We start from the raw sequence: 18,606 nt of genomic DNA on the forward strand, positions 1-18,606 counted from the left end.
GTTTTTTTTGGGGGGGGGGGGGGGAGCAGTGTAAAACCCACTCAAACTGGAGAGGACTCATTCGTATGAAAACAAACTGTCCTGGGAACAATGGCCCGAGAGGCCCACTCCCAAGTCTTGATTAACAAGGCTGATGACTCATTGTTCTGGTCAAGATGAACTCGTTAAGTTAATCGGCAGGAAGATTGAAAAGAGATCAAAAACCATTTCAAACCATTCAAGAGATCGAAAACCCATTCCCCCAGGCCATGTGTCCATTAAAACCACAGACAACGGTTTGTGTATTGGAGGGGTATAAAAAGAGCAGTTTGGATAGCTCGCTCTCTCGCTCTCCTGCCCTCCACACAACGTAACATCAAGAAGAGCTGAGCCTTGCTCTTCTAACCGAGACGAATGTCGACTAAGGCTGGGACTCGCGTGCCGCAAGGCCGGTACGGAACCAGGTAGCCGAGACGTACGGTAGGAAGCTGCAAGCAAGATAAAAGGGGAAATCAAGGTGAGCATTGCCAAGTCTACACACCCACAAGATCACTTAGCTGTGTAAGGGGGTGTCTGTATGTTCCTACCAAACCAGAGGGGGTTTAGCGTTGGAAGGGTCCTGTGATAGTTTAGTTTACGGGAGGGTGATTTTTGGCCGTGGTAAGTCAGCACGGCAGGGGCTTGTTGGACAAGTCAGGGTTGTACTGTTTTAAACTGTACTGTTGTGTTCACACCGCTTGTACTGTATGCGAGTGGAGTGGTTTTTGTTAACCTTAATAAACATTGTACGGGTGAGCCCGAAAACGCTGTCCATGTTCAAATCTGTCCTCAGTAATCCCTATCACCCAGAACGTGTAGTAAGGGGGTTTGCATGCTCGCTACAGGCGGGGCGAAACCACTTATAATAATTGGCGATTGCAGCAGGGGCCATAGGAAATTGGCCATCGCAAAAAACGGGTACAACTATACTTGGAACACTGCAGGGTATTTAAGAGTACCTTTGAACTTTAATTATATAAGAGTATTGGTTGCAACAGTTTCATAATATACCCCAATCAGTTATTTTTTTTGAAGTGTAAGCAGCAATACTTATACTGCTAGCTTGTTAAAATGGCAGTTCTGAATTACACAGCAAATTTAGACAGAAAAGCAAAGTGGAATCTACGTTGCACTCACCATGCTTTTAGCCAGAGGTGTTGATAGCAGCATAAACACTAGGGACAGGCAGCCCAATTGGTTGAAGCCCCCACAACCATCCTGTATATGCTAACAATTTTCTCATTATTGAAGTACAAACCTTTGCTGCAAAACAATTCTCCGTTTGTGATTTCAAAATTTGGCAAATTCACTAGGAAGTGAAAAAAAATTGCAATAATGCAGTGGGGGGGGGGGGGGTGGCGGTGGAAAGAGAGGAGAAAGGAATGGTTCGGGTATACATTTTGAGGCAGAGTAAGGAAGCGTCACTCAGCACTAGCTGTGCTGTACCCGATGCGATCTGAGAGTGCTTGATGCTAGCGCTCACTGATATTAAAAACCGACACAGACTCGATGGGCCGAATGTCCTCCTTCTGTGCTGTGCTATTCTATGATTCTATGAAAACAACTGTGCATTCACATTCATGTTTTAACTTGAAATAATGCTCAGGATTATCCTTTGCTATTTCATTTAGTGGGACCGGTTTTCTGCTCCTGGTGCAAGTCATGTCTTAAAGCTTCAGAACTAGTGCTGAATAGGCAAACTGTAGTTTTGGACTCCTTACCCAAGGAAGGATATACTTGCCTTAGAGGGAGTGCAACAAAGGTTCACTAGGCTGATCCCTGGGATGAGGGGATTGTCCTGTGAGGCGAGATTGAGTAGACTAGGCCTATATTCCCTAAAGTTTAGAAGAATGAGAGGTGATCTCATTGAAAACTATAAATTTCTTAAGAAACTTGAGAGGGTAGATGCAGGGAGGATGGTTCCCCTGGTTGAGGAGTCTGGAACTAGGGGTCACAGTCTCATAATAAGGGGGCAGCCATTTAGGACTGAGATGAGGAGAAATTTCTTCACTAAAAGGCTGTGAATCTTTGGAATTCTCTACCCCAGAGGGCTGTGGAGGGTCAGTCGTTGAGTATATTCAAGACCGAGGTCGATAAATATTTGGATACTAATGGAATCAAGGGATATGGGAAGGTGGAGGAGAGGTAGAAGATCAGCCATGATTTATGGTGCTAATCCCACCTCGATGGTAATGTACGAATAGCATGCAAATTTCCTGGGTCAGCTTTTGCATTACTATTCACAAATCCAGGTGTAGAGCAGGTCAAGTATAAGGAGCACAATAATGGCGAGAGCAAAAATGCATGCAAGTTTAAAGGAATGGGGACAATTAAAAGAGTGTGTTGCAAGGAGGGGATATAAATTCTGAAAGACACAAAAGGCATTGCAACCCATTAGCAGCCTTTTGCCAATGCTAAAAGGACATCTGTCTCTCTACTGATCTAGTTACAGTACTGTGATGACAGTTGCCATTGTCAGATAGGTGCGCCAATGCCTACAAATATAGTTGGTGGCATCATGTGGTGTGTGACATCAATCAGGCTTTGCTGGATGATCATCCTAGCATGCCTTCTTTCCTGCAGTATCATGTAAAACATGATGTGCTGTGATTCAAGTGTTTCTGAAGAACCATCCAGCAAACCTGACCTTCATACTTTTCTGAGCCATCTGCCTGTTGCCACAACCTACCTTGAGAATTGGAGCCTCTGCATATATTAATTATCTACCAAAGTGAGGTCTGGTGACCTCTATCTGCAGTTGCAAGTATCCAGACAGCAATGGATGCACACAGAGCACATATCCTACATCCCAACGCACCTATCAGCCCTCACATCAGGATATTCCAGTTGGGAAACCCATTGATGGCTGTAGTGGTTTTGTGGAGGAAAAAAGACGACAAATCGAAACAAATCGCATGAGATCCCAACTGCCAGGAGAAAAAAAAAGAGTAATAGGCCAGAAATAGCTTAACATGGCTGAAATAGTCGTCTCTTCGGCCTCTTAAATTTGTTTTGGCAGGAATGACGTACGAGGAGAGATTGTGTCAATTGGGCTTATACTCACTGGAGTTTAGAAGATTGAGAGGGGATCTCATCAAAACCTATAAAATTCTGTCAGGCCTGGACAGACTAGATGCAGGAAGGATGTTTCTGATGGCCGGGGAGTCCAGAACCAGGGGTCATAGTCTAAGGATAAGGGGTAAGCCATTTAGGACTGAAATGAGGAGGAATTTCTTCACCCAGAGAGTGGTGAACCTGTGGAATTCTCTGCCACAGAGGGCGGTGGAGGCCAGTTCATTAAATATATTCAAGAAAGAGTTGGATATATTTCTTGAGGCTAAAGGGATCAAGGGATATGGGGAGAAGGCAGGGACAGGGTACTGAATTTGGATGATCAGCCATGATCTCACTGAATGACGGAGCAGGCTCGAAGGGCCAAATGGCCTACTCCTGCTCCTATCTTCTATGTTTCTATGTTTTCCTGTGCTAGTCAACACCTTTCAACCTCAGATGCCAAATTACAACAGTTGTTAGAGGTTGTTGAGAGATTTTAGCTGAGTTTTAGGAGGGGATTCCAAATGTTTAATTACAATTTCATAAAATCTGTTTACAGTTCAATGAGGTTCAACTCCTGCATGATATTTGTACTTCCAAATTTTGCTTCCAGGGATCATTTGGGTATTGGGACATCAGGGGATCACTCATTGTTTTAAAAGCATAATATACAGTGGGATCTCCCCTGTTGTCACTGGCTCCTTCTTTGCAGATTTTATCTCTAGTCTGACCTGGCACCCTCAAGTATATATCATCTAGGAATAGGAGTAAGCCATTCAATACCTTGAGCCTGTTCCACCATTCTATTAGATCATGGTTGATCTGCACCTCAACTCCATTTATCTGCCTATGCTCCATATTCCTTGATACCCTTATCTAACAAAATCAATCAATCTCAGTCTTGAAATCTCAACTGACCCAGCACCCACAGCCTTTTAGGGGAACAAGTTCCAGATTTCCACTACCTTTTGTGTGAAACAGTGCTTCCTGATTTCACTCCTAAATGGCCCAGTTCTAGTTTTAATATGATGCCCCCTTGTTCTGGACTCCCACACTTGAGGAAATTGCTTTTCTACATTTACCCTGTCAAATCCTTTTATAAATTTAAAGACCTTGATTAGATAACCCCTTAACCTTCTCAACTCAAAAAAGGAATACAAACCAAGTTTATGTAACCTGTCCTCTCAATTTAACCCTTTAACTCCCGTTGTCATTCTAGTGAATCTCCACTGCACCAATATATCCTTCCTGAGGTTTGGTGCCAACAACCGAATTCAGTACTCCAGAAGGGGTCTGACCAAGGCTCTGTACAACTGAAGCATCGCTTCCTTACTTCTATATTCCAACCCCCTTGCGATAAAGGCCACGGGCTCAATGGGCTGAATGGCTTCCTTCTGTGCTGTAACCATTCTATGATTCTATATCCCTTTAGCCCTTTTGATTATTTTTGTATCTGTGTACATGATGCGCTATCAATTACTCAAAAGACTGAGGTTAAGCAAGTAACTAACAGGCTTTTATTAACAAGAGAATGAAGGTGTGCCTCGAGTGGTCGACCAGTCCAGAATACAGAGGGACTGTGCAGCAGTCACCTTTATACCTGGACTCGTGGGAGGAGTCAGCCGAGGCATGTACAGACATGTACACAGTGGAATACAAACACCCACACAGGCAGGTATAACAGTGGTGTACGCAATGTAAGCATACTGGGGGTTGGCGTGGAGGAGGTCGACCCTCTCGACCAGGGGGTCCGTTTTATGGGTCCTCACGTGTCTTCTCAGTAGGACCGGCCCTGGGGACGTCAGCCATGGCGGTAGCGATGTCCCCGATGTGGACTTCCTTGGGAAGACAAACATTTTTTCATGAGGGGTGGCGTTAGTGGCAGTGCAGAGCAGTGACCGAATAGAGTGGAGCGCATCGGGGAGCACATCCTGCCAGCGGGAGGTCGGAAGGCCCCTAGACTTTAAGGCTAGCAGGGCGGCCTTCCAAACTGTCGCATTCTCTCTTTCCACCTGTCCGTTCCCCCGGGGGTTGTAACTGGTGGTCCTGCTTGTGGCAATACCCCTAGCGAGCAGGTACTGGCGGAGTTCGTCGCTCATAAATGATGAGCCCCGGTCGCTATGGATATAGCTGGGGAAACCGAACAGGGTGAAGAGGTCGTTCAGACATTTAATGACCGTGGCACTGGTCATGTCCGGGCAGGGGATGGCGAACGGGAAACGGGAGTACTCATCAATAATGTTGAGGAAGTATACATTGCGGTCGGAGGAGGGGAGAGGCCCTTTAAAATCAACGCTCAGGCACTCGAAGGGGCGAGTGGCTTTTATCAGGTGAGCCCTGTCTGGTCTATAAAAGTGCGGTTTGCACTCAGCGCAGACTTGGCAGTTCCTGGTCATGGTCCTGACCTCCTTAATGGAGTAAGGCAGGTTGCGGGCCTTGATGAAGTGGAAGAACCTGGTGACCCCCGGGTGGCAGAGGTCATTGTGGAGGGCCCGCAGTCTATCGATCTGCGCGCTGGCGCAGGTGCCACGCGATAGAGCACCCGGGGGTTCATTGAGCTTCCCGGGCCGGTACAAGATCTCGTAATTGTAGGTGGAAAGTTCGATTCTCCACCTCAAGATCTTGTCGTTTTTGATTTTTCCCCTCTGCTTGTTGTTAAACATAAAAGCAACTGAACGCTGGTCAGTGAGCAGGGTAAATCGTTTTTCGGCCAGGTAGTGCCTCCAATGACGCACAGCCTCCACAATAGCCTGGGCCTCCTTCTCAACAGCGGAGTGTCTGGTCTCCGGGCCCTGGAGGGTTCGTGAAAAGAAGGCTACGGGTCTCCCCGCCTGATTAAGGGTAGTGGCCAGGGCAAAGTCGGACGCGTCGCTTTCCACCTGGAAGGGGATGGATTCGTCCACTGCGTGCATGGTGGCTTTGGCAATGTCTTCCTTGATACGGTGGAAGGCTAAGCGGGCCTCTGCCGTCAAGGGAAAAGAGGTGGACTTGATCAGCGGACGGGCCTTGTCCGCATAGTAGGGGACCCACTGGGCGTAATAGGAGAAAAACCCTAGTCACCTCTTCAGGGCCTTGAGGCAGTGGGAGTTCCATAAGGGGACGCATCCGGTCGGGGTCGGGACCAATGACTCCGTGTTCCACAACACAGCCAAGGATGGCGAGGCGGGTTGTGCGGAATATGCACTTCTCCTTGTTATACGTCAGGTTCAGGAGTTGGGCGGTGCAGAGGAATTTTTCGAGGTTTGCGTCATGGTCCTGCAAGTCATGGCCGCAGATGGTCACATTGTCCAGATATGGGAAAGTGGCCTGCAACACATTTTGATCGACCATCCGGTCCATCTCCCTTTGGAAGACGGAGACCCCGTTGGTGACGCCAAAGGGAACCCTAAGGAAGTGATAGAGGCGGCCGTTTGCCTCAAAGGCAGTATACTGGCGGTCCTCAGGGCGGATAGGGAGCTGGTGGTACGCTGATTTCAGGTCAATGGTCGAGAAGACGCAGTACTGCGCGATCTGGTTGACCACATCAGCTATGCGGGGGAGTGGGTAAGCGTTCAGCAGGGTGTAGCGATTTATTGTCTGGCTGTAGTCGATGACCAGGCGCTGCTCCTCGCCGGTCTTAACGACCACAACCTGGGCTCGCCAGGGGCTGCTGCTGCCCTCAATAATCCCCTCCTTCAGGAGCCGCTCCACTTCGGTTTTAATGAAAACCCTGTCCCCGGCACTGTATCGCCTGCTCTTTGTGGCAATGGGCTTACAGTCGGGGGTGAAGTTAGCAAACAGTGGGGGGGGGGGTGACTCTGAGTGTGGAGAGGTTGCACCTGGTGCGCGGCGGGCAATTTGGAAGCTGCTGGCTGCGGACTGAGTGGGGGGAGGGGTCCACCGTACGCCATCGTAACACTTTTAAGGTGGCACTGAAAATCTAACCCCAGTAGAACGGCAGCGCAGAGGTGGGGCAGGACCAGAAGTTTAAAATTATCGTACACAGTCCCGTCTACTAAGAGTGTCACCACGCAGTAGCCGCCAATGTCCGCCGACTGGGACTCGGAGGCCATAGAAATCCGCTGGTGCGCAGGCAGGACTGGGAGAGAGCAACGCCGCACCGTGTCGGGGTGGATGAAGATCTCCGTGCTCCCAGAGTCAAAAAGGCAGGTTGTTTCGTGACCATTTACCTTAATGTCCATTGTGGACCGGGCCAGTTGGTGCGGTCTCGCTTGGTCCAGCGTAACGGAGGCCAGCGTAGGGGTCGGTGTGTCGCTGCGGGTATCAGATGAGGCGGTGTTGGGGGCCTGCTGCGTCCCGGCTGGCGTCGTCCATGATCCCCATGTGGCTGGAGGCGTCCAAAATGGCTGCTGTTCCGGTGGTTCGCACATGGCTGGGGAGGCCCAAGATGGCGGCCCACACGCGGCGCTGCTGGGGTTCGGGGTGGCTTTGGCCCTGCAGACGCTGGCGTAGTGTCCGAGCAGATCGCATTTTTCGCCGGGCAGCGCGCTCTGGGGTGTTTGGCCTGGCCACAGAAGTAGCATTTCTGGCCTTGGGACACTGCTGCGGTAGTTGGGCCGTTGCTGGGATGTGGCTGGGGTGGCACGGCGCTATGAGACGGTCCTACCGTGTCCCAGGCTGTCGTTCCCCGCGGCGTCCACGGTGCAGAGGAGTAGGCATCCATGCCCCGGTAGGCTGCGTCCAATGATAGTGAGAGTTCAGAGGCCTTGTTGAGGTCGAGGTCACTCTGCTCCAACAGTCGGTGTCGGGTGTAATTGGACCTGTGGCCCGCTACAAAAGCGTCCCGGATAAGTTCCTCTGTGTACACGGCGGCCTTTACATCCTTACAACCACAGGCCCGGCCAAGCACAGACAGTGCCTGAAGGTATTCCTCGGTCGATTCCCCAGGTTGTTGTTTACGACTCCCCAGGAGGTGCCTGGCGTACACCTCGTTCACTGGGCGCGTGTACTGGTCCTCGAGGAGCTTGAGAGCAGCCGTGTACGAGGTCGCGTCCTGGATGACCGAGTACGCTCGGTGGTTCACTTTGGAGGTCAGGACATCCAGTTTGTCCTCATACGATTTGACCGTTGCAGCGGAGGTGATCAGGAATCTGTCAAAGCACCTAAGCCAGTGAGCAAACTTGGTGGATGCGTCCGCCTCCCGATGGTCTAAGTCCAGGCATGCTGGTGTGAGGATCTTCTCCATTACAAAAAAATCTTGTTAATAAAATTGATGCGATCAATTACTCAAAAGACTAAGGTTAAGCGAGTAACTAACAGGCTTTTATTAACAAGAGAATGAAGGTGTGCCTCGAGTGGTCGACCAGTCCAGAATACAGAGGGACTGTGGAGCAGTCACCTTTGTACCTGGACTCGTGGGAGGAGTCAGCCGAGGCATGTACAGACATGTACACAGTGGAATACAAACACCCACACAGGCAGGTATAACAGTGGTTTACCACAGTACAGTACTAACTTTGTGATTTGTGTACATGGACACCCAAATCCTTTTGCTCCTCCATAGCTCCTAGTCTCTTATCACTAAGAAAACATTCCAATTTATCTTTCTCAGATCCAAAGTGGATGGCTTTGCACTTCCCCGCATTGAACTCCATCTGCCACAGTTTTGCCAAATCATTTAGGCTGTCTACATCCCTTTGTAACTTCCTGCTGCCATCCACAAGACTTATTGTGCCTTCTAATTTAGTGTCATCTGCAAACTTGGATATGCAACTCTCTAATCTTTCATTAAAGTCATACTGGTGAAGATCTGAAGCCCACAGATCCCTGGAGGACACCATGTCATTTCCACCAATCAGAGAATGTTCCCTTTATCCCTACTCTATTTATCCCCTACCTTCCAGCTAACTGCCAAGGGTACCTTCAATTCTGTGCACGTTCATTTTTGCTAATAATATCTTGTGTGGAACCTTATCAAATGCCTTCTAGAAGTCCATATAGAAAACATCCATAGACACTCCCCTATTCACCATGCTAGTGACCTCTTCAAAAAATTCAGCTGGATTAGACAGGCATGACCTATACTTCAAAAATCCTGGAGATCTATTGGCTTTGAACCTGCCTGTCTAGTATCTCCATGCAGGTCATATCAAAGTAATTAAGCTCAGTTATAGAACTTCCTATGATGGGTGCTTTGCCTGGTGAAAACCTCCAGAAAGTAATCACTTAGTAAGTAAACTATTTTTAGTTCAAATTCAGTTTGCATCCTTAAGGAATATTTATTTTCTTTTATAACCTTCTTGCTATTATAATATTGGAAGGACTTCCTACTGTTGCCTTTAGAATGTACAGCTTTGTTCAATTTGAATTCTCTTTTTATCCTTCTGACCATTTGTTATTTGAATTATTTTTGGAGGTTCAGTCCTATGTCTCAGTCCATTCCCTACAGTCTTCTGACTCTAGCCTCTTGTGCGTCCCCTCCCTCCCAGTTGTCCTCACTTGGTGACGGAGCTTTCAGCTATGTAAGTCACACCTCTGGAACACACCCTGCCTATTTACCTTGTTTTTTTCTCTCCTTGCCCTCAAAACGCTCTTCAAAATCTTATCAAGAAGACATTAAGCCAATTCTCCTCATTCTACTCTTGCTTGGCCTGCTTTCTCCTCCTACCTGAAGCGCTTGGGATCCGTGGGCCATTACGCTGCCCTCGAGTACGCAGCGTCAAAGAGCAAGTTCGTGAAGGAGGGTCCCCATCAGGTAAGTGCGCATTCTGTTCAGATGCCGGTGGCGTACTCCATAGGTATGCTGCCAACCGCAAAATCCAGGCCAATGACAGTTTCAAATACTCAGGCACTCTTTGACGTGGCATTCGTGTCTAGTTTACTTTACCATAATTAAATCAAAACAAAAAGGAAAGTGCTATTTCTCAGAGGTGTTGCTTCATATAACAGCAATTCCAGAGAGAGACCATTAGTAATTTGTTACCAGCTGGTGCATAGGATCTAAAATTGGCAACATTATTTTTAACAGGCTTGTGCTAAAGTCAAAACAGAAGCTTCTTACACTTTTTAAATGAAGTTATCCTGCCTAACACATTTCAAATGTATTAAGACTGTTGAGAAATTCAGAAATAGGACTGTGGGACTCCAAAGCAGAACAGAAAACCCAGAACTGAGCATTGGATCATTTTTACTATTTTAAGCTCCTAGTCAAGCTCCACTATTTTCTTCTGTACTCTAGTGTTAACAAGCCTGAAAATGTGTTCTAAAAGTAGCAGCACTACTGACTTACTACTACCTATGTGGCATGTTAAATTATTTTAACAGTCACATACTCTTTTACATTAAACTGCCTCTAGTTTCCACAGTAAGTATGTCACAAAAACACACAGCTCTATTTCCGAATTCAACAGTCCCATATTTTTGCAAAGGAAGTGGATATTGAGATTATGGAGCTACCAGAGGTGGGTGTAAAACAGTTCACAACTCCTCAGATAATGAAGCAGTCCATGCCCACATGCAATAAGACCTGGATGACGTTCAGGCTTGGGCTGATAAGTGGCAGGTAACATTCGCGCCACACAAGTGCCAGGCAATGACCATCTCCAACAAGCGAGAATCTAACCACCACCGCTTGACATTCAATGACATTACCATTGCTGAATCCCCCACCATTAACATCCTGGGGGTCACCATTGACCAGAAACTTAACTGGACCAGCCACATAAATACTGTGGCAACAAGAGCAGGTCAGAGGCTAGGTATTCTGCAGCGAGTGTCTCACCTCCCAACTCCCCAAAGCCTTTCCACCATCTACAAGGCACAAGTAAGGAGTGTGATAGAATATTCTCCACTTGCCTGGATGAGTGCAGCTCCAACAACACTCAAGAAGCTCGGCACCATCCAGGACAAAGCAGCCCGCTTGATTGACACCCCATCCACCACCTTAAACATTCACTCGCTCCACCACCGGCGTACCATGGCTGCAGTGTGTACCATCTACAAGAATGCACTGTAGCAACTCGTCAAGGCTTCTTTAGCAGCACCTCCCAAACCCATGACCTCTTCCACCTAGAAGGACAAGGGCAGCAGGCGCATGGGAACGCCATCACCTGCAAGTACCCCTCCAAGTTACACAGCATCCTAACTTAGAAGTATATCGCCGATCCTTCATCGTCGCTGGATCAAAATCCTGGAACTCCCTACCTAACAGCACTGTGGGAGTACCTTCACCACACGAACTGCAGCAGTTCAAGAAGGCAGCTCACCACCACCTTCTCAAGGGCAATTAGAGATGGGCAATAAATGTTGGCCTTGCCAACGACGTCCAGGTCCCATAAACAAATTTTAAAAAGTCAGTCACTGGGTGTTATTATTTTGATAAATGGTACTGAAGAAATTACTCAAAATTATAAAAGGTACACTGGGACCTAATCATTCTAAAGATCGTGAGGAAAGTTAGGGAAGAAATGGTGGAGTTCTATTTTTCCAGAGTTTTATGGAAAGGAAAACTGAGCTCGAGGACTGGAGAGCAAAATGTTTTTAAAAAAATGTTTTTGAAAAAAAACAGGTTTGACAGGAGTTAGTCTTACTTCAATTGTCAGTAAACTACTAACACTTATAATAATATGGGGTGAAATTACTAAGCATTTGGAAAAACACAAGTTAATCAGGGACACTCAGTGCAGATTTCTCAAAAGCACAATGCTTAACCAACCTTATAATTCTTTGAAGAAATAGTAGAGAATAGATAAGACAATGCAGTGGATTTGGTATATATGCATTTATCATCAACATTTCATAAGGTCAAAGGGCAAATGGAATTAGGGAGAGTGAGACCACATGGGTAGAGAGATGGCTAGAGGGCAAAAAACAAAGGAAAGTTTCTTGGACTGGAAAGATATGGTGAGTGGTGTACCACCAGGGTCAGTTTTGGGTGCTCTTATTTATCATTTACATGATGAATTGTGAAAGACTGCAGGTGTGTAAAAGATAGGCTAGCATGATGGGCAGGTAGTTGACATGATGGGCAGGTAGTTGACAGGTGTAATTCAATGTAGTAAAATGCATTATACATTTTGAAAGAATAGGGGAAGGAAATGCATCTTAAAAATGATGATTCTAAATGGCATAGAGGAACAAAGGAAGCTCGCTATGGAGAGACACAAGCCATTAAAGATAGCAGCACAAGTAAGTAATAAAAGGACATTTAAAAAAATCCCTGATTTTATATACAGAGGCATAGAATACAAAAGAAATGAGTTACAGTAATTTGATTTTATACAAGACCTTAGTTTGGCCACTGTTGGGAACTCCAATATAGGAAGTACATAAATGCAACAGCAAAAATGCTGTATAGATTCACTGAGACGTTGCCAAGAATGAGGAGTTGCAGTTATGAAGAGAGACTGGAGAGGTTAAGGCTTTTTTCCACTGAAGTCGAGAAGGTTAAGCAGTGACCTGAAGGATGGCCTGATGGTAATGAGAAGGCATAATTTACAATAATCACAAAAAAACGAAAGGAAAATGTTTTTAAAATATTTACAGATTGCAGTTGGAATGTGGAATGTTCTGCCACAAAATATTGTTGAAGCAATATCCATGGATTCTTTTAAAAGGATAGCTGCTTGAAAAATATTAAAGGATAGGGAAAGCCAGCAGAAGAGTGGAATTAGTCTATGTGGCGCATATGAAGAAAGACACTGACGCTGAATGCCTTGTTTCTGTGCTGTTACAATCTATGATTCTGTGTTTTCAAAGAAATTGGGATAATTGGGGAATGAATTAGTTAAGCATATCTAGTGATGTGTTATGGGTAACCATGGTCTCCTGAAACTTGCTCAGGGAGTCAAGGTGGAATTTCACAGATTTTCTCACTAATATTTTCCATAGATATGATATTTGGTTTTTTTTGGCCACCCCCAACAGTTAGCATTACTAACAATTGGGCAGTGCTACATAAAGTTGTACTGTGTACCAGACAAGATGAGCACTGATGGATCTATTCACCCCTTCACTTCATATGTTCATATTTAATGTATCTTCTTGTGGCATCCCAGGATGAAAATGTTGGAAGTCTTCTAAAAGTAAGAATTAACAGGGTAGAGTTTCCACTTTGGGCACAATCGGCGATTCTGGAGTAAATTGCACCCATTTTGAAGAATGTTCCCCCCACCCACCCTTTCCACTCAAATTCATTTGCATATCGAACGCAAAATCTGCCATGAACCAGCACAATCGGGCAACGTTTTACAACATCTTTAATTTTAAATATTTGCTTTAAAAAAATATTCCTTGATTTATTTAAGAGTGGTTACTTGGTAAGGTTTGATTAATACAGCTGAAAATGGGTTTAATCACAAAAAATAAGCATTTTAAATCACAGTGTCAATCCACCACCTGTGAGTAACCTGATTTTAAAGTACAGAAAATGACTTTTAAACATATACAAAACTATTTTCTAGTTAGATTGGGGTACAATAGTCAATTCCTTTGGTTTTTTTTAAAAATTCATTCAAAACATACCTATTAGTGTCCTTGCACCCAAAAGTTCCATTTTAATTTTTGGAGCCTCCTCGAAGGCCTGCAAATGAGTGTAGTTAGCAGAAACTCCCAATGGTGATTAATTCACCCTGAGGGCATGGCAAGTTTTGTGGGCGGGGCCTGCTTCTGGCGATGTTTTTAAAATTAGTGCAAAAGATTGCGGAAACTCCAGGCCAATATTTCTAACTTTTAAAAAACCACAGAAACCGAATTTATACACCAGGTTTATGGGCCAAGCCCATGAGGTGAAGGGATGCTCACATGTTATCAGTGTACAAAATTTATCATGTGCATGATATCATGACTGGAACTACTATTTTCTCAAACTGTTGCAAGTGTATCATATTCATGGCTTTTATTATAGGATGACACATCTATCACATTCAGTAAAAAATTAGAGAAGTAGTGGCACCATTCCCATCAGCAGTGACTGGCAATTTTGGCAACGCAATCTAATTTGCCTCACGCAGTCATGGAAATATTCATAATGGCCCAGAAATTCGGGTCTCCATGGGTAAGTACACATGGGGTATGCACCTGTAAGCCCAATGGAAGTGCCGGTTTCGTGCATGTGTGGGAAACCGGCACTTCCATTCCCCTGAAAGAAGGGGTTAAGAGGTGGAACGTGTGCGCAGGAGAGGCAGCGCGTGCGCATCGAACTTACATTTTTTTTTTTGCAGGTTTTCCCAGGAAGGTAAGTCTCCAGAAGTTAGACATGTAAAAAGCAGTCGCAAGGCCAGCTTTTTACAAGATAAGTGGCGAATTAATTAAAATTAAAACATTTTTTCCACAGGTTTATTATTTTTAAATACTTTAAAGAAAGGTAAGTTTATTTTTAGCTCCGTTAGAAAATTTTAAAAAAATTTCAAAAATTTAAATTATTGTTTATAAATCACATGAAATAACTATTTTAGTTTATTTTAAAAATGTGATTTTTTAAAATTTATTTGAAGATTTAGTGATGTTTTGGGGCTTATAGTATTTATAGGTTTGATGAATGAAGCATTCCCTGCTACCATTGGCTCTCCATGGCCCACGTGATCCCAGGGGACGCATTGAACTAACTGCGCCCCTGGGATACGCAAGCACTGCGCGCCGGCAGTTGGAGGAGGCCCAGGATCACAATTCCATGGGGGCCCACAGCTCAACGGCCGGCGCGCTAGGTAAGTGCAGGTCGGAGACTTGCACCCGCGGGAAGTCCCCGACCCGAATTTCTGGGCCAATAGCTTCATGACTCATTTCTGCAAGTAGTGCTTGAAGACAAATGAATTCCTGTAAACTTAAGACTTTATACTCATTAAAGGTATATCATAGGGCAGCACGGTGGCATAGTGGTTAGCACTGTTGCCTCACAGCGCCAGGGACCCGGGTTCGAATCCGGCCTCGGGCGACTGTCTGTGTGGAGTTTGCACATTCTCCCCGTGTTTGCGTGGGTTTCCTCCGGGTGCTCCGGTTTCCTCCCACAGTCCAAAGATGTGCGGGTTAGGTTGATTGGCTATGATAAATTGACCCTTAGTGTTAGGGGGGATTAAATACGTGGGGTTACGGGGATAGAGTGGGATATGTGTTGGTGTAGGGGTTACGGGGATCGGGTGGGATATGTGTCGGTGCAGGCTCGATGGGCCGAAATGGCCTCTATCTGCACTGTGGGGTTTCTGTGATTCTGTGATATGTGAAGAGGCAATTGACATGACAAAACAGGGTACAATAGAGCAGCTACATTTGTACTAATCCAAATCCTTCCCTCTCTCTCTTGCCCTTCCAAAAATAGACTTATACATTTGTATAAATTGAATTGGACGGAGAATAGGGAAAGATTTATGAAGTCCTTTTCAGGTGTTTTTAGGTAATTTTAAATCACGGGTTAACTAGAACTCCATTATTACCTTTGCGCCATCTCTTTATACAATGTAGCAAGCATCAACGGGTAAGTTCAAAGCTGCAATCTACTCAAGGAGCTCATGTGGTACTTAGAACAACTTAATCCATCAGGATTATATAGTCTTAACTAAATACTAGATATCTATTGTTTTAGATGTGAATTTTACAATATTTATTGACAGGTTGGGTGATTGGGCAGAAGCATGGCAGATGCAATATAACGTGGATAAATGTGAGGTTATCCACTTTGGTGGCAAAAACAGGAAGGCAGATTATTATCTGAATGGCAATAGATTGGGAGAAGGGGAAGTGCAACGAGACCTGGGTGTCCTTGTGCACCAGTCGCTGAAAGTAAGCATGCAAGTGCAGCAAGCGGTTAAGAAGGCAAATGGTATGTTGGCCTTCGTAGCGAGAGGATTTGAGTACAGGAACAAGGATGTCTTGCTGCAGTTGTACAGGGCCTTGGTGAGACCACATCTTGAGTATTGTGTGCAGTTTTGGTCGCCTTATCTGAGGAAGGATGTTCTTGCCATGGAAGGAGTTCAGCGAAGATTCACCAGGCTGATACCTGGGATGGCAGGAATGACGTATGAGGAGAGAGTGAGTCGATTGGGCTTGTACTTGCTGGAGTTTAGAAGAATGAGAGGGGATCGCATTGAAACTTATAAAATTCTGACAGGACTCGACAGACTAAATGCAGGAAGGATGTTCCCGATGGTCGGGGAGTCCAGAACCAGGGGTCACAGTCTAAGGATAAGGGGTAGGCCATTTAGGACAGAAATGAGGAGGAATTTCTTCACCCAGAGAGTGGTGAACCTGTGGAATTCTCTACCACAGAAGGCAGTAGAGGCCAATACATTAAATATATTCAAGAAGGAGTTGGATATATTTCTTAAGGCTAAAGGGATCAAGGGGTATGGGGAGAAAGCAGGGACCGGGTACTGAATTTGGATGATCAGCCATGATCGCATTGAATGACGGAGCAGGCTCGAGGGGCCGAATGGCCTACACCTGCTCCTATCTTCTGTGTTTCTATGTTATACCCCGTGATTTAGCTCTCAAGTCGCTGCTTGAAGTATTTTACAACACGACTGCATATACTGCAACATTCAGCCACATGCCAGCTTAATAGTTTAAAATGCATCCTCCCACTTGTTTTCAGCCTTTGCCCAAGCTTGTCGTTTTCTTTTGTGCACCTTCATAATTATTTGCAAATGTATGATACATTCAGTCATCCTTAATTACCTTTCATGGTTTCCTTTCTGGTTTCAATTTATGGAGCTTTAAAAATGAACTGTGGTGCCTGAACCTCAACAACATGTGTCTTGAAATGAGGGTATTTGACTATTAATCAACTAACACCTGAAATGCTTTTATGAAATTAATTTGTCCACCTTTTTAAGCAGCTGCTAACCTATGTGAACAGGTTAATGCCTGCCTTAAAATAGCAAAGGAATCCCTTACAAACTTTATTGCATTGCATTGTTTGTTGATATGACAAATCTAATTTCCTGGTATTGATTGTTGAGCTCCAACAGACAGCAACAGTATATAATCCACCAACTATTTTGTTTATATGCAGCACAATACAATTTAACAATAAATCATGCAACTACATTTGTTAGAGCGATCAAGTAGGGCATAAAGAAGATATGTATCCAAATAACAGTAGTTAATAGATGTATACCATTTGTATTAAGGTGACCTAACTCATTCACAACTAAGTCAATCAACAGAATTATTTTTCAAAACCACCACATCCTGGTATGTAAATCTAAAAGGAATGATACAAAGTAAACTGTACTGGATAAAGTTAACCAAGTGCAATCCCATACCCATCTCATGTGGCCTTTCATGGTGGTGAAGCCGAGGGCGTGAATTCCACCACTGGTGGCATAACAACCTAATCCAAGTGCAATAGCTACTGATTGCGGTGATGTCCTCCTCCCTGTCCAACCAGTGCCCAAGTCAGTTCTAACATCCTTATCATCTGCTTAACAGAGGTCAGTTAACTCGACACCGACCCAGCATTCAATCTGGGGGTGTGAGGACTTCCTGGTCGGTGGAGCTCAGTACCCTGTGAAGCAAATGCTGACATATCTTTCCATTAACAATTACTGAATGCGCTGCGATATACTTACGGTTCTGCCTCGATGCTGCAGTCAAGCGCAACGTAGTTGCTGGGGATGTAGCCTTGCCTGCCCTCCCCTCGGGTCAGTGGCCGAGCAAACCACCAGTTGTCCAGCGACTGGTCGATCACCTCCAGCCTTTCCCCCGCTTCGAAGCTCAGGTCCTCGAGGGTGCGAGCCGAGTAGTCGTACAAAGCCACATAGATCCTCCGCTGGCCGCTGTACTGCGGCGTGGGCTCTGGCGGCAGCGGCCGCGATAGCGTGATGTTGCTGCCGGCGGGGACTGACACTAAGTTCAAATCCTTGGGCTTTGGCTTGTCGAAGATACAGGGACAGATACACCTGAGGCAAACACAGTGAGTCCGTATGAAATTCCCCATGGCTCTCCCTCGCTCTGCTGTGGATTATGTCTATTGTGTCTCCAAGGGGGAAGACATTCGTAAAATTAATAAACAAAATGTGTTTTTACAAAAAAAAAGTCTTTAAATATAAAAGAAATAAACCCGAGAAGTTGCTTTCGCTGCTTCTCGGCGCAGTCCTTCTCCCCTCTTGGAGCTTGAACCAGGAAGTGTTTCCGTCAGAAACAGGTGCCAAGAATCCGCACTGAAACTTTGGCATAAAGTGGACACACCTAACCCGTACCAGTTTCGATAAAGTAACGTCTTCCCTCCAACCATGAATTTCGATTTATTTCCTGTTCTGGTTTCCTCCTCAACGCATAGATTATCCGAATGGGATATTTAAAGCAGTGGAACTTTTAAAACCAGTAACATTCTGGGTTTTTTGTCATTATATATTGTACATTTTGAGTTGGGAGTGAAGTTGTTGTTTATTAGGAAAGATTCAGCTGACAACATAAGCTACAAGGACAAAACTTAAGTTTATGGACGCTGTATGATCTGCAACCTAACATCTTATAGATTGCTTGTATACCGTCTCAAAATAAAACACAAATGAGAATAGTATATGTCAATAAAAAAGATGCCACTTGTTGCCGATTCAAGACCGCTCGCTGACAAACAAACGCCAGTTTAAAGAACCTGCG

General features: G+C 45.3%; 1 protein-coding gene across 1 annotated transcript in view; it reads right to left on the bottom strand.

The window, feature by feature from the left end:
* frk (fyn-related Src family tyrosine kinase) overlaps positions 1-18,252 on the bottom strand; it is a 168,208-nt gene extending 149,956 nt beyond the window's left edge. Inside the window, exon 1 of the mRNA XM_085997357.1 lies at positions 17,574-18,252. Within this exon, the coding sequence (XP_085853483.1) occupies positions 17,574-17,941 (368 nt within the window). The 5' untranslated portion in view covers positions 17,942-18,252. The remainder of the gene's footprint in view (positions 1-17,573) is intronic.
* Between the last annotated feature and the right edge of the window lie 354 nt (positions 18,253-18,606).

This window comes from Somniosus microcephalus, chromosome 9, assembly GCF_052327205.1.
Source record: "Somniosus microcephalus isolate GS21.2 chromosome 9, FLI_Smic_1.0, whole genome shotgun sequence".
In the NCBI taxonomy this organism is placed as follows: domain Eukaryota; kingdom Metazoa; phylum Chordata; class Chondrichthyes; order Squaliformes; family Somniosidae; genus Somniosus; species Somniosus microcephalus.